The 14,391-nt window shown below is 44.5% G+C and overlaps 1 protein-coding gene and 1 pseudogene across 6 annotated transcripts in view; one reads left to right on the forward strand and one right to left on the reverse strand.

The window, feature by feature from the left end:
* LOC105309820 (putative MAGE domain-containing protein MAGEA13P) overlaps positions 1–5,143 on the forward strand; it is a 105,390-nt gene extending 100,247 nt beyond the window's left edge. For all 6 annotated transcript variants that reach the window (XM_023526432.1, XM_023526433.1, XM_023526431.1 and 3 more), the window contains one exon: positions 3,670–5,143. In XM_023526432.1, the coding sequence (XP_023382200.1) occupies positions 3,722–4,774 (1,053 nt within the window). In that variant the 5' untranslated portion in view covers positions 3,670–3,721 and the 3' untranslated portion in view covers positions 4,775–5,143. The remainder of the gene's footprint in view (positions 1–3,669) is intronic.
* A 5,354-nt stretch (positions 5,144–10,497) lies between these two features.
* LOC111734207 lies at positions 10,498–10,616 on the reverse strand (annotated as a pseudogene).
* Between the last annotated feature and the right edge of the window lie 3,775 nt (positions 10,617–14,391).

Raw genomic sequence — 14,391 nt, forward strand, 5'->3', positions numbered from 1 at the left:
TATCAACAACAAAATCTAAATAGCAGACAATGAGAAAATCCTGTGTCGAACTGGTACTTGTATTTCTGATGGGGAAATGGGAGGCAGCACTGAAGTTTAGGAGGGTCTGTAGCCTGTAATAGATGGCAAATGACAGGATAGGTAGGAGTAAATTTTTAAAACTTCTGACCCTGCTTCACCTCAGACCAAAGATGCCAGTAGCCCAGGCATAGTATCAGATGTCAGCAAAGATTGGCTGGATTGATGCTGTGTGACTCCAGAGTCCATGTTAATAACCACCTGAAACCACTTTAGTGATAAAGCCTGGCCTTTTAAAAAATGTATTTTAATAAAATAAAAAGAATGGAGTGAAAATGCAAGAGCGAGCATCAGGGTGAACCAGACATACCCACGCTTGGTAGAGATGTAAAATGCATTCCTTAATATCAGCGAGGCTTAAGAAAAAAGGAAATTACTGTACTGAACAATGCAGTGTTAGATAACCTCAAAGAAGCAGGGACTTCCCAAATCGCGCTATTCAGCTACTTCGGTGCAGAGAATAAACGGAAGAAAACATTTCCAAAGTCTATGAACTATGGGTGAAGAGACCCCATAGGAATGTAGGCTTCTTTTCTGAATCTCTACCACCTGTCACGGCCACGGCTGCTCTCCCACTTAGCATTTAGCCTGGGAACCAAAACTTTCTCTGAAAGAGTTGCAGTTGGGCAAATGCGCCCAGCTGGCAGAGAGGGCAGAATCTCCCAGACAGCATTTAATCAAGGAGCCAGGAACCAAGATGAGAATCTTCGTGAGTGAGGACTGACAGGTTTATACACATCTCAGAACAGTGTGGGCTCCACAGAATCCCCCTCTACCCAGGATGTCAGCCCCGGGAGACTTGGCAGGCCTGTCAGGATAAATAACCCTTCCCCCGCATTCCCAACTCTGGGGACTCAGAGGCGATCAGCCTAATTAGAGGGAGACAGATTCTGGTTCACCAAGGGAGAGAGGCTCAGGCACTTCCAGGAGTCAAAGTGACAATCCTGTGGGACAACTAAACTGACCTCCCACGGTCGGAAAGAAGGAGCCCCAGCCCACTCTGAGCCTGCTTTTAGCTCAGGGAGGCCCTATGCAGAGGCTCTATCCTTGGATGTAGTGTTTCCGGAACTTTGGGGTCTGAAGGAGATGAGGCTTCAATCCAGGTGATGAGACTCAGGTCAGTAAAGTGAAGAGTCTTAGATTCTGCCAGTCCTCAAGAAGTGGGTCCTGAAAAAACCTCCCACCGTAGACAGAGGGTGCATCAAGGTGAACCCGCTGATAGCTTCTGCTGTCAGCCCTGTGAGACTCCAAGCACGGTTGACAGACAAAGCACCCCCACCCCAACTTGCCTGTTGGGGAAGGAGAGAGATGGAGGCCTTAACCTTCAGGAAGGGGTGCCAGGCCCTGTCAGGAGTAAATGTGAATCCCTTGAGGAGGACTGAGACATCCTCTAGCTCGGAATCAGAGAAATCCCCACAGAAATTCACTCTGACTCCTGCTGTCAACTGTTGAGACCCCCCTCTGTGCTGGGAGGATAAGCATTTCCTCTCCCCCATTCCTGGATCAGGGATTTGCAGGAAGAGAAATTCCAGTCCTTGCCAAGCATCAAAGTGAGAATTCTGAGGGAGGGCAAGCTTCACAGTGAGGACCCTGAAGGAAGATTAATGAAACTTTTCTGTGTACTCAGAGAGGGCCCCACCTCCTGACACCTGGCTCACTCCTGCTGTTAGCGCTGAGCAAAGCTATGAGGCAGAAGCACCTCCCTCAAGCCTCTGCCTTTTTTGACAAGTTTTCAGGAAGATTAAGGCCATGGCCTGAGGGGGGCCTTCTCAGGTCAGCAGAATGTAGATTAGTTGTGACTCTACTGAAAAGGGTTTAAGGTACCTCCCCACTCCAGAAAGGGCATCTCACAGATACGCCCTGCTCCTGCTGCCAGCCAGGGGAGAACTCGGGCAAGGAGTAGCTGAATGTGGCATCTTTTCGATTTTGTCTCGGTGGTCTCAGGGACGTCTGAAGACAAGAAAGCAGGTGAGGTGGGGTAAGGGTGGGTTGAGGCCCTGCTAGATGTAGCACTTAATATCCTGAGGGAGGACTGAAGGTACCCCCACCCCAAAACACATGGGCCCAAGTCCATGCTGTCATACCTGGAAAACAGTAAGCAGAGATGGGCCATTGTGGTAGGTGATCACTTCCACCACTGGGGTGGGGGTGGGGTGGTTCCTCTCAGAGAGTGGAAGCTTCAATCTGAGGATGCATGTCAGGTCAGCTGAGGTGGGGGCTAGAGCAGACCCTGTCAGGAGTAAAGATTAATCATAATGGGCCCTCCTACCCTAGACAAAAGAAGCCCCACCGAAACCCATGGGGACCCCTGCTATCAGCCCAGGAAAGCCCTAGGCAAGTGTGCCTAGGTGCGGTGGCCCCTCACTTTCTCCTTAGGAAGTCAGGAGGTAAGTAGAGTGGTGTGGACCAGGTCTTGGCAGGGGAAAGATTAGGAGTCTGAGCATTGAAAGAACCATCTAACTCAGAATAGTGGGGACATCACAGAGTCTGGCCCTACTCCTCCTGTCAGCACCGGGGGACCCAGAACTGTGCCGATAGCCTGCATTTCGAGGTATCCCCTCAGTTCATCTAGGAACTGGGAGGTGAGGGCCTTATGTTACTGGGACAAAAAAGGGATCCGTCTGCCTGCATGCATCTAAGCCAAAGAAGAGATAGGTGCAGGTTTTGCAGCAAAGAAAGTAAGATTGATTAGAGCTGCAAGTCCCGGAGACACAGGTGAGCTATCACTCAAGGGCCTGGCTCCCTAGGTGTCCCGGGAGTAAAGATTATATAAGGGGAAATCTGTCATCATGGAAACTGAGAGTTGGGGTAGTGGGTGCTACCGATTTGACAGTTGGAGGAGGATGAGGTCATTGATAATTGTGTTCTATTGTGGAATCAGCCACCCTGACATCCCTTCTGGTCCCTTGGCCTGGTGGGGCTGTTGTTCTGCCTGGTGGGTTTTTGTTCTGCCTAGATCAGCCTGCAGCTGAAACACATCTAAAGCCAAGATGTTATCCTTAGTGAAAAGTCCAACAGAAACCTATTGTCCTCATGATAATCCTGAGACTCAGTTAATCTTATGTCCTGAGGCTTAATGATTAAAGGAGCAGGCATACAGAGAGAGGATGGGAGGGGGGAGCAAGTGAGTCACAATGCCGTTATCTGGGCAAAACCAGCTTGAATCAGAGAAAAAAAAGGTATATTCAAGAAATGAAGTTTGTGTGCAGTGACACTCGGTCTGAGGCACGTGTCCTCAAGTCAGCATATCAGAGGAGGCCTGGGCAGTACCAGAAGTCAAGGTGAGGTGCACACCCTAAATGTCTACCAAGGGTACCACTCACCCCAGAACAGAAGGACCCCATAGTACGTGACCCTAGTCTCCCTAATCTCAGTCTTGGAATCCTTGGGCTGCATTGGCTGGCTTCATACACCCTGAGGAGCCATCTCACTTGCTATTTCAGTTCTTAGGAGACAGGTCAACCTGGAGAACAGGAGCCCTTTGAGAACCAAGAGCACCCCTAAAGAGGAGACCTGTGAGTTGCCTTTGTTAGAGCCATCATGGGTGAGTTTCTCAGCGAAGGTCACTGACAGTCTCCCTCTCTCCCTCAGGTCTGTGAGTCCAAATCGCCCACCCTCCTGCCAGCTGCCCACAACACAAGTCATGTCTCACAGTCAGAAGAGCGAGCACTGCAAGCTTGAGGAAGACCTTCAGGACCCAAGAGAGGCACAAGGCCTGGAAAGTTTGCAGGCTCCCATGGCTGAGGAGGAAGCCACCACCACCACCTCCTCCTCTCTCTCTCCTCTGGTCCAGGGCACCCCAGAGGCGATGCCTGCTGCTGGAACGCCAAGTGTTCCCCAGAGTTCCCAGAGAGCCTGCTCCTCCCCCACTGCCACAATAGCCACTCCATCGAGTCAATCTGATGAGAGTTCCAGAAGCCAAGAAGAAGAGGGGCCCAGCACCCCACAGCCTCCAGCACACCCCGAGTCCTTGCTCACTGATGTGCTACACAAGAAGGTGGCTGAATTGGTGCAGTTCCTGAGTGTCAAGTATATAACAAAGGAGCCCATCACGAAGGCAGAAATGCTGAAAAGCATCCTCAAAGAGCACAAGGACCACTTCCCTGTGGTCTTCAAGAAAGTCTGTGAGTGCATGGAGGTTGTCTTTGGCATTGAAGTGAAGGAAATGGACCCCACCAGCCATTCCTACGTGCTCGTCAAAACACTAGACCTCACCTACGATGGGATGCTGAGTGATGACCAAGGCATGCCCAAGACTGGCCTCCTGATACTTATCCTGGGCATAATCTTCATGGAGGGCAACCGTGCCCCTGAGGAAAAAATCTGGGAAGTGCTGAATATGATGGGAGTGTTTGCTGGGAAGAAAGATTTCATCTATGGAGAGCCGAGGAAGCTCATCACCAAAGATTTAGTGCAGGAGAAGTACCTGGAGTACAGGCAGGTGCCCAACAGCGATCCTGCTCGCTACGAGTTCCTGTGGGGTCCCAGGGCCCACGCTGAAACCACCAAGATGAAAGTCCTGCAGTTTTTTGCCAAGATCAGTGGGACTGACCCCGCTTCCTTCCCTTACTGGTATGAAGAAGCTTTGAGAGATGAGAGAGAGCGAGCCCAGGCTGGAGTTGCCGTGGATGATACTACTGCCATGGCCAGTGTAAGTTCCAGTGTCATGTCCAGCAGCTTCTCCTGCCCTGAGTGAAGTCTGAAGAAGATTCTTCACTCTTCATTGGAAGACAACGGCCAAAGATCTAAGTTGTGGAGGGCCAGGCTGGATCTGGAGGGAACACAGTACGTTATAACATCTTTGTGTTCCTTTTCAATATGAGTGATTTGGAGATTTATCTTTTTATTTGTCTGTTTGTTTTCAAATGTTGTTCCTTGTAATAAAAAGTTTAATTAGCTTCAGAATCTAAGTTTATGAATGACAGTGGTCACACATTTATAGCCGTTTATCGGGGTTAAGAATAAGAGTTTTGCAATTTTGCAAAAGAAGTTGGGAAATCACCCTTTTTTTGTGATCTGGAACAAGATAACATGGCATTAGAATAGGAATTTCCTTGGAAATGTGAAAGAATTCCACAGGAAAAAAAATGTAACGGGTGGTTAATTTTTTTGATTCCCTTAAGCATTTTAGTTTACTCTGTAAAGTTAAAAGATGTACATACCTGGATTTGCTTGGCTTATTCAAGAATATAGGAGAAATTAAATCTTAAATGAAATCTCTTTCTCACTGGCTCACTTATTCCCCAAACATGAATTGAGTGCTTGCTCTTCAGAAGGCCCTGTGTTAGCAGTTGGGGCATTAGGATCAGCAGGACACACCGCTACCCATGGAATGGTAAAGGCTAGGAGCAGCAATCACATCGGGATGATGATGAGATGTCTTCTAAGAGCTAACGAGGTAAAAGGAGGAGAGGCGGTGGGACTCCAGATGCAAGCAGTCAAATACAAGTGCCCTTAGCCAAGACAGTCTGAGGCTTGGGGAAACTCAGATTACTTCTGTGGGATTTGATTGCAGCGAAGCTGAGTGGTGGCAGGTGCCAGACCCTCAAATGGTGTGTCTTACAGTTGAGAGAAAAGTCTAAAATGGAAAATTGAATTTAGCAGTTACTTTTGGGTCTTGGATAAACCACAGAGAAATCTCTACCTGGGACAGCTATGGAAGGTGTCCTGAACTCTTGTAAAAACCCAGTTTGGTTGAATTAGGTATTTTAGACACATCATCTGCAAGGATTTCCTTAAAAAAAAATAGTGTGATATTCCCTTGAAGTGATGCCCAGAAACCACTAGGCTGGCACCCTTTTCATTGACCTGGGAAAGCCAGAGCCTTTCCATTAAAAAATGGCATTATAATTAGGTTATCTTGAATACATTTTGGCCAACTGTAAGCAAGGATGAGATTTTTGGTAGCTAAATGAATGAAAATAGTGTTTTGGATGGGACAGCAGCCAGGAAGGAAGGAAAGAGTAGGTTTTCAACATGAATTCTAGGAGTTTTGAGTTGAATCCAGCTGGGGAAGACTAACTCACATCCAAATTGAATAATGTATTCTCTAAGAGAGTTTTATTTATGAAGCAGCATTTTTGGCTGATTTGGTATCTAGCGTCTAGGAGCACTCGCTGCTTATTCTCAGAGAGATCTTGGATAACAAAACATTCCCAGAGGAGAGGGTGGTAGATTCTGAGGTCAAAGCAACATTAGAAATAACTACCATTGTCAGGAGCTCCGCTGAGGTGGAGTGAGAGCTAAGCTGCCAGGTGTCAGAGTCGCTGATCGAAGCAATAGGCCAAATGCAATAGACTTAAACCTTTGATCACTTCCTGTGATGATAAAAGCAAGAATGTAAAACAGGAGACAGTGCTGATTCCTCCTGTTTTATTTTCCTCCATGGAACAGCTCACCAGTGAGGGTCAGGTGGATCAGCAGAGATCTGGCGGTCACCTCACTGTTGACGGAGCCAGAACAAACGGCTCTGATGATTTTAGGGATCCTGGAATCAAAGGAAGAAAAGGGGGAAGGGCTAGCAGTGGAAAAATAGCTGGGCAAAGTATCTTCAAGGTTTCCTCCTTCTGTCCATATAAGGAGGCCTCTGTCCAAGGTCTCAGATGAAGACACTTGGGAATGAAAGCACAGAGGCTAGGAATGCAAGTATGAGCAGAGAATAACCTGCCAGAAGGGCCTCAGTCTTTCACTGCCACCTCCTTCGGAGACTACACTCCAGGTTGTCCAGTCTGAGGTGGGGAGGGCAGCTTTGTCTAGGAGGCCTGCCAGGTAAAGCCTTTGTAATTGCCTATGTTCACACCTGAAAAAGCACATATTAGGGATTTTAACCAGAAGCCAGATTCCTCACCATTCATTAAAGATCCAATATATGCCAGGCACTGTGCCAGGGGCTTTACATACATACATGCCAACAGTTCCGCAAGACAGGAACTGAATTTGTCTATCAAATTCACTTCACAGAGGATAAAACTGAGGCTCAGAGCACTTGATAGTTTCCCTATGATCACATGGCTAGTAAGTGACAGGCTGAGACTAGACATTTGATCTAAATTCATCTGAAGTCCATATTGTTCCTAGCCTAAGGCAGACCTTCCATCTCTTAATTAACTTCTCGTGTCAGTTCTCCATAATGTCTCTCAGGCCACATACACAAAAAGGTCTCTGTATCAGGATACTCAAAGCAGGCCTAAAGAAAGAAGGTGTCAATGTGGATCAAACATGATTTGGGTACTGCCTGTGGGCTTTATTAACCTAGGGTCCTCCTGCCCAAGTCTAGCGTTCCTCTAGAGCTGATTCTGTATTTCTTCTGGCTCCAGTACTTTTCTGATTTATAGCAACCTTCCCCTGGTCTTCCCCTGTATGCCACCCTGTCCAACTCTGGAACCTGACAGGCTTACCAGCTCTTTACTACATGTTCCTCTGAAGGCGGTGCCCTACTTCCAATGGAATAGCCTAGAATCACCTGCCCTTCCCCTGACATAAAGCATTCCTACTACTTGCAGAAGACCCCTTCCTGTCCCATCCCTCCTGGAACCTCTCTGCCCCTTCAACTTAAAGGTTCACTTTGGACACTGACGTTCAGACGCCTGGTCACCCACCCCCTTGGCATCTTTAACCTCTCCAAGTGTTTTCCAAAAGGGCTGGTGAGTAGAGCCTGACTTGGCACATAATCTACTGGTTTGGGGACTATAACCCTGAAATTAGAGATTTTTTTTAACCACTCTGATATTTGCAGTAGGATTTTAATGAGATGTCTTCTTTGAAACTGGTCAGTGAACACATACACAGGTGAATGAGCTCACCCACGCAAGTAAAAAAAACAAAAGCTCCCTTATAAATGGTAGATGAAGAAAGACCATGGAAATCACTGTGGAGCAAACATCTACTAAAACTGAATTCCTAAAACTCTGGAATCCTCCTAGGTGTTGAAAATTGTTTCTTTAGTGGACATGCTAACGCTGATTTAAAAAGAAAAGCATATCCTTCCATTGCCTTTGGTCTGTGTTCCTTCCCCACAAGAAAACCCTGGTTTTCAGTTTGCCTATTGGCACTTGTGCAGGTGTTCAGGCGTGTTCACTCATGTGGACAGTAGCAGAGGCTCACAAGTTCAAATTTTGACCATGCATCAAAAGAAAGGAGAAAAAATTCAGCCCACTGAGATTATAGAGGTTATTGCAAAGGACAGTGCAGAAAAGTGCTATTGAGTGAAGAATGGCAAATTCTCCCTGCTGACATTTACATGATCCTTTGAAAACCAGGTATGATCCTAGGTTTGAAAGCACCCGTCATGTAGTAGGCACTTAAAAAGTTAGAGGCTGTGAAAGTAAATCTAGCTTTCTCTGGAACTCCTCCAAGAAATGAAGAGCGTTGTTATAACACACCCTAATCGTTAATTTGGTTGAGAACTACAATTGACAGCTTATAGGAGAAACTTCAAGTACTCATCCATATCTTATATTTCTCTTTTTCTTGGACAAAGGAGAAAACTACATTGCCAGACAGTGTGTCCTTAGACAGAAACCAGTGAGCTTTCTCTTCCACTGAGCAGCAAACATGGCCATCCTGTGTTTCCATGGTGAAGCAAAAGCATGGCAGCAGCCTGGATCCCCGGGTCACCTGAGAGAGGAAAGACCCTGCCCACAGCCATCGGCCATCAGCCATCAGAATTTATGTGAACGAAAGTAATTTTTGCTGTGTAAAGCCAGCCAATTCTAGGTTTTGTCTGTTGCATCAGCTAGCAGTTACATTAACTAGTAACATAGTACATTGCTAGTATTTCTGTTGAGGAGCATTTAAATATTTTAATTACAAAGTAATAGTGCATTGTTCTTTTTGTTTCTTTTTCTTCAGCTTTACAGAGATATAACTGACATAAAGTTGTACACCATGGTGATTTGATATGCTATACATCGTGCAAGGTTTCCACCATCTAATTAATTAACACATCCATCACCTCACATACTTATCTTTTTTGTGTGTGAGACCATTTAAGTTCTACTCTTTTAGCAAATATTAATTATACAATACAGTGTTATCAACAATCGCCATAAGGCTTTACATTAGGTCCTCAGACTTTATTTATCTTAGAGCTGAAAGCTTGTACTTTTATCAACTTCTATTTCCCGCCCCCAGTAACCACTTTTTCAATCTGTTTCTATGAATTTAGCTTTATATTTTCAGATTCCACATATAAGTGATACCGTGCAGTATTTGTCTTTCTCTGCCCAGTTTATTTCAATTAGCATAATGCCCTCAAGCTCCATCTATGTTGTTGCAAATAGCTTCGACTTCAAAGGAACATTGGGAAATGGTCTATTTTTATGAGAAAGGAGCCTGATGTTAATTAAAATGTATACTATGAACCCTAGGGCAGCAGCTGAAAAACCTTTTTAAAGGTATATACAATGAGTAAATAGAAAAGATAAAATTAAATAAGAATGCTCAATTAACCCAAGTGAAGGCAGAAAAGAGTAGAAACAAACAAAAAAAAAAGATGGCAGAAATAAAAAGTAGTGAGATATAGATTTGAATCCAACCCAATAAATAATGACTTTAAATGTGAGTAGTCTAAATATCTCAGTTAAAAGTCAGAGATTCTCAAAATGGATTTTAAAAAAAGCATGACACGAGTATATGCTATTTTCAAGAAACCCACTTTATATATAAAGATATATAAGCAGGGTCGAGCCTGGTTAGTACTTGAATGAGAGATGACCTAGGAAGACCAGGTGCTGTAGGCATTAAAAAAAAAAAAAAAGAAAGAAAGAAAAATAAAGGTATAGAGCTCCTAAAAGTAAAAAGATGAGGAAGTTACGTTAAAGTTGAAGATTAGGTTATTATTTTATTTGTTAAAAGTTGGAGTAGTTTTGTTGATAGCACACAAGGTAGAAATCAGAACAAGCAATACTATTAATGGATAAATAGAAACATTACATTAGACAATGATACAGTGGCCAATTATTCAAGGAGATATAACATAACAAATACTTTTTTCATGGTTATAGCCATAAGAAGTAGAAGAGTTGAGATTTAAACCAAAGCACTTTCATAATATATTTCCCATGCGTATTTGAAATTCTTCCTGAGTGTGCAACCCAGTTTCACTAAGTTATCTGTTAATTCCTGTGCCGGTGCCACACTCTTAATTAAAATCGCTTTACGGTATATTTTAATTCCTGTAGGGGTTAATTTCCTTGCTAGTCTTTAGGGAAAGTTTCTTGATGCTTCTTGTAAATATCCTTTGATATTAACTCTAAATTATAAACAGTACATGTAATTTGTATTTTTTTTCAATCCAATCTGCACACTACTGCCAGACTATTGTTTCTATTTTTTTTTTTTTAGGAGAGGCAACCCTTGGTTGACCTCATAGATTGCAAGGACCTTGTCAGTTTACAATCCCTTATTTCTTATTTTTTACGTCTGCAGCACCTGGTCTTCCTAAGTGGTCTTCCATCCAAGTACTAACCAGACCCAACCCTGCTTAGCTTCCAAGATCAGACAGGATTGGGCTTGTTCAGGGTGGCATGGCTGTAGATTGTAATTTCTATTTTTAATGTGTGAATATTTACTTAATGACCCTAAATGTGTATGCCCCTGAAAACACAGCTTCGACATGCACAAGGCAAAAAGAAAACTGAAAGGAGAAGTGGACGAATCCACAATTATACTTGGAGATTTCAATAATCATTTCTCAGTAATTGATAGACTAATTATGCATAGTATTAGTAAGGATATTGATGACTTGAAAATTCTATCAACTCACTAGATCTAATTGACATTTATGGAACAGTCCATATAACAACAGCAGAATACACTTGAGAGTTGCTCAAGTATCTATGGATTGTTTTTCAAATTTGACCATATTCTAAGTCATAAAACAAATCTTACTGCATTTAAAAATAGAAATAATATGAAATATGTTCTTGGCCCACAAAGGAAGTAGAAATAAATAGCAGAACAATACCTAGAAAATCGTGAAATATTTTAAAATTAAGTGACATGCATCTAAATCTTAAAGGAAAATAGAAATTATTGAAATGAATTAAAATTATAGAAAAAACACCAAAATTTATGGGATGCACTTAAGCAAACAGAGTATTATAACATTAAATGCTTATATTTAATGACATTTATTAAATTAAATTATACTTAATAAAGCATTAAGAGAGCTTTAGGAGTCAAGAGAAGATGGCGGACTAGGTAAAAGCAGGGTTCACCTCCTCCCAGAACTGTATTGAAATTACAACCAAATTATAAAATAATCAATGTGGAGAATCACCTGAACTCCAGCTGATCATAACACCTACATCTGATAATATAAAGGAGCCACATGGAAGCTGGTGAGAGGGTGAGAGGGGCAAAGTGGCAAATCGGGCTGGACCTGCATCCGCGGGTGGTGGAGGATCACCGGGAGGGAGAGCAATGCTGCAGAGGCTCCCCTGAAGAAGAGGCGGGTTCTGGCCTCATTTGGGGGTTCCTCAGCCCAGGGGAGAAGAGATTCCAATAACACTGACTATAGAAACCAGAGGGGATTCTGGCCATCTAGGGGAGACAGAAGGAGACTGAAACCCTAGACACCCTTTTGAAGGACCCACACAAAGGCTTTCTGACCTGCAGACACTCACCCGGGACACCAGCAGTGAGTAGAGGCTCAAGGGATCCATACCGAGAAAGTCTGCATTACCTGGCACCAGAATGAGGGCTAGAAGGGCAGCCACCATTGTGCCTTAGTCAGGCCCCCTACAGGACAATCTACAGACTGCACCTGCTTGACTGTGCAGACCCCTCCCACAGGGCCATTAGGAAGCGCTGGCCTGAGGGGATCGGCCTGCCCGATCCAACCTGCAGATGGCCCAGGACTATTGTTGCTGGATGGCTGCCACACCCTGCCCCCCTTCAGGGCCAAACATTCACAGCTGGCTGGCAGCCAGCTCTGTGAGCACCGTATTTCCAAGATAGAGTCACACAGATCACTGCTGCCAACAGGAACTTGGATGGATCTCGGGGATCCGTGGGCCCGTCCCAGACAGAAGCTGATCTGGGACTTCTACAGGACTGTGCAAATGGTTACCGAAGCTGCAACAAGACTGAGGATGCATTGATCCCACTGCCATTGTCTCTCTGAGACCCTGCCTCACCCACAAATTGCCCCTGGGGGGCCATTGACAGTGAACTGCTACAGCCCTGCCCCTTCCCCCACAATCCACAAAGGCAACAAACTTTGGCTAGCACAGGGCGGGCACTACATGGAAATCAGTTGCAGGGAGACCTCTGCTGCCTACAAGACTTGCATTATTGTGTGGGAGGATCGCAGGGGTCTGTGGGACCATCATAGACAGCAACTTGTCTCCCTGTGATATGTGACTACTATGGGAATGTATGGACACAGAAATTGCAGAAAACTGAGGCTACTGGCCTGATGGCCCTGGACACCCTGAGATCCTGCCCCATCCAATACCACAAAGTGCCCACTGCACATTGATAGGCCCTTGCCCTGGAGTAGCGCATTTAGGCTCAAGGTGGGCAGCAGCTGGCCTTGCAACAACTGGAAACTTGTACGGGAGCCACAGAGACAGAACTGGTGTGTACACTGACACCACAGTGTCAGGGAGAAATTTACTCACTAGACCCAGGAGACTCCTGGGCTCCCTGCGCCACTCAACACGCATATCAACCAGAGGCTCTTCCAGTTTCAGAGACTTTACTGGCAACAGACAGGCAGTGTCAGGCCTTGAAGAGCACTGGTCCCTCTGCTAAACTGCCCTAGGTCTCTTCCACTTACCTATAGATGCAGCATAGGAAACAACCATCTGTGATCACTTTGTAGTTCTCACCGGGTAGCCCTGAGGAATCAAAAGCAGCTGCTGACCTTGGCCTATGGGGAAACCCCTCCCAAGGGGCTACAAAACCAATGCATTTGGAGACTGGCACCAGCCCACAACAGAGCAACTCCTGACTAGTCCCATTAGCCATACACACAAAGGGTGGTCTCAACAAGTACACAAGCCTGCTAGGGCACCTCCCACTCAGTGGGGTCAGCCCCCACACAGCAACTCTTACCCTGTAGGTATAGCCAAGTCCCACAACCAGCTTGAGCGTTAATCCCATCCACTGATGAACTAACAACAATAAAGACTTGGCAACAACAGAAGATCACATGCAACACACACAAAGATCATGTCCAGAGCCCCTGGTATAGGGGATCAGAGAGAGAGTGCCACTGGACCACGCAAGACACCTTCCAAATTAAGCCATCTGGCCAAGGCTGAGAGATGAAAGAAATATTCCTGACACATAGAAAACGAACACAGAGAGGGTAATAAAATGAGAAAAAAGAGGCATTCCACAAGTGAAACAACAGGAGAAAACTCCAGAAAATAAGCTAAGTGAAATGGAGGCAAGCAACCTATCAGAGACAGAGTTCAAAATAATGATTATAAGAGTTTTCAATGAACTTAGTGGGGGAATGGATGAGCACAATGAGAACTTCAACAGAGAGATAGGAAGCATAAAAAAAGGACATAGAAACCATAAAAATAGAACCAGACAGAAATGAGGAATACAATAAATGAAATGAAGAATACACTAAAAGAATTCAGTAGTGGACAGGAAGAAGCAGAAGATCGAGTCAGCAAATTGGAAGACAAGGTGGCTGAATGCACCCGATCAGAACAACAAAAAGAAAAACGAGTTTTAAAAAATGAGGATAGTTTAAGAGACTTCTGGGACAACACGAAACATAAAAATATCCAAATCATAGGAGTACCTGAAGAGGAAGAGAGCAAGGGATTGAGAATCTATTTGAAGAAATAATGACAGAAAACTTCCCTAAACTGGCAAAGGAATTAGACATACAAGTTCAGGAAGCACAAAGAGTCCCAAAAAAGAGGAATTAAAACAGACCTACACCAAGGCCCATCATAATTAAAATGCCAAAGAGAGAATCTTAAAAGCAGCAAGAGAAGGGCAGTTAGTTACTTACAGGGGTACCCCTATAACAATGTCAGCTAAGTTTTCAATGGAAACCTTGCAGGCCAGAAGGGACTGGCAAGAAATATTCAAAGTTATGAAAAACAAGAATATACAACCACATATTTTACCCAGCAAGACTTTTCATTAAAATGGAAGGTGAAATAAAGAGTTTCCCACACAGGAAAAAGCTTAAGGAATTCATCACCAACAAGCCAGCATTACTAGAAATGTTAAAGGGTCTTCTGTAAACAGAGAAAGGGTAAGAAATAAAATAGAAATAACAAATATGAATAATAAAATGGCGGTAACTATATACCTATTGGTAATCACTTTAAATGT

The sequence above is a fragment of the Pteropus vampyrus genome, unplaced genomic scaffold (assembly GCF_000151845.1).
Source record: "Pteropus vampyrus isolate Shadow unplaced genomic scaffold, Pvam_2.0 Scaffold869, whole genome shotgun sequence".
In the NCBI taxonomy this organism is placed as follows: domain Eukaryota; kingdom Metazoa; phylum Chordata; class Mammalia; order Chiroptera; family Pteropodidae; genus Pteropus; species Pteropus vampyrus.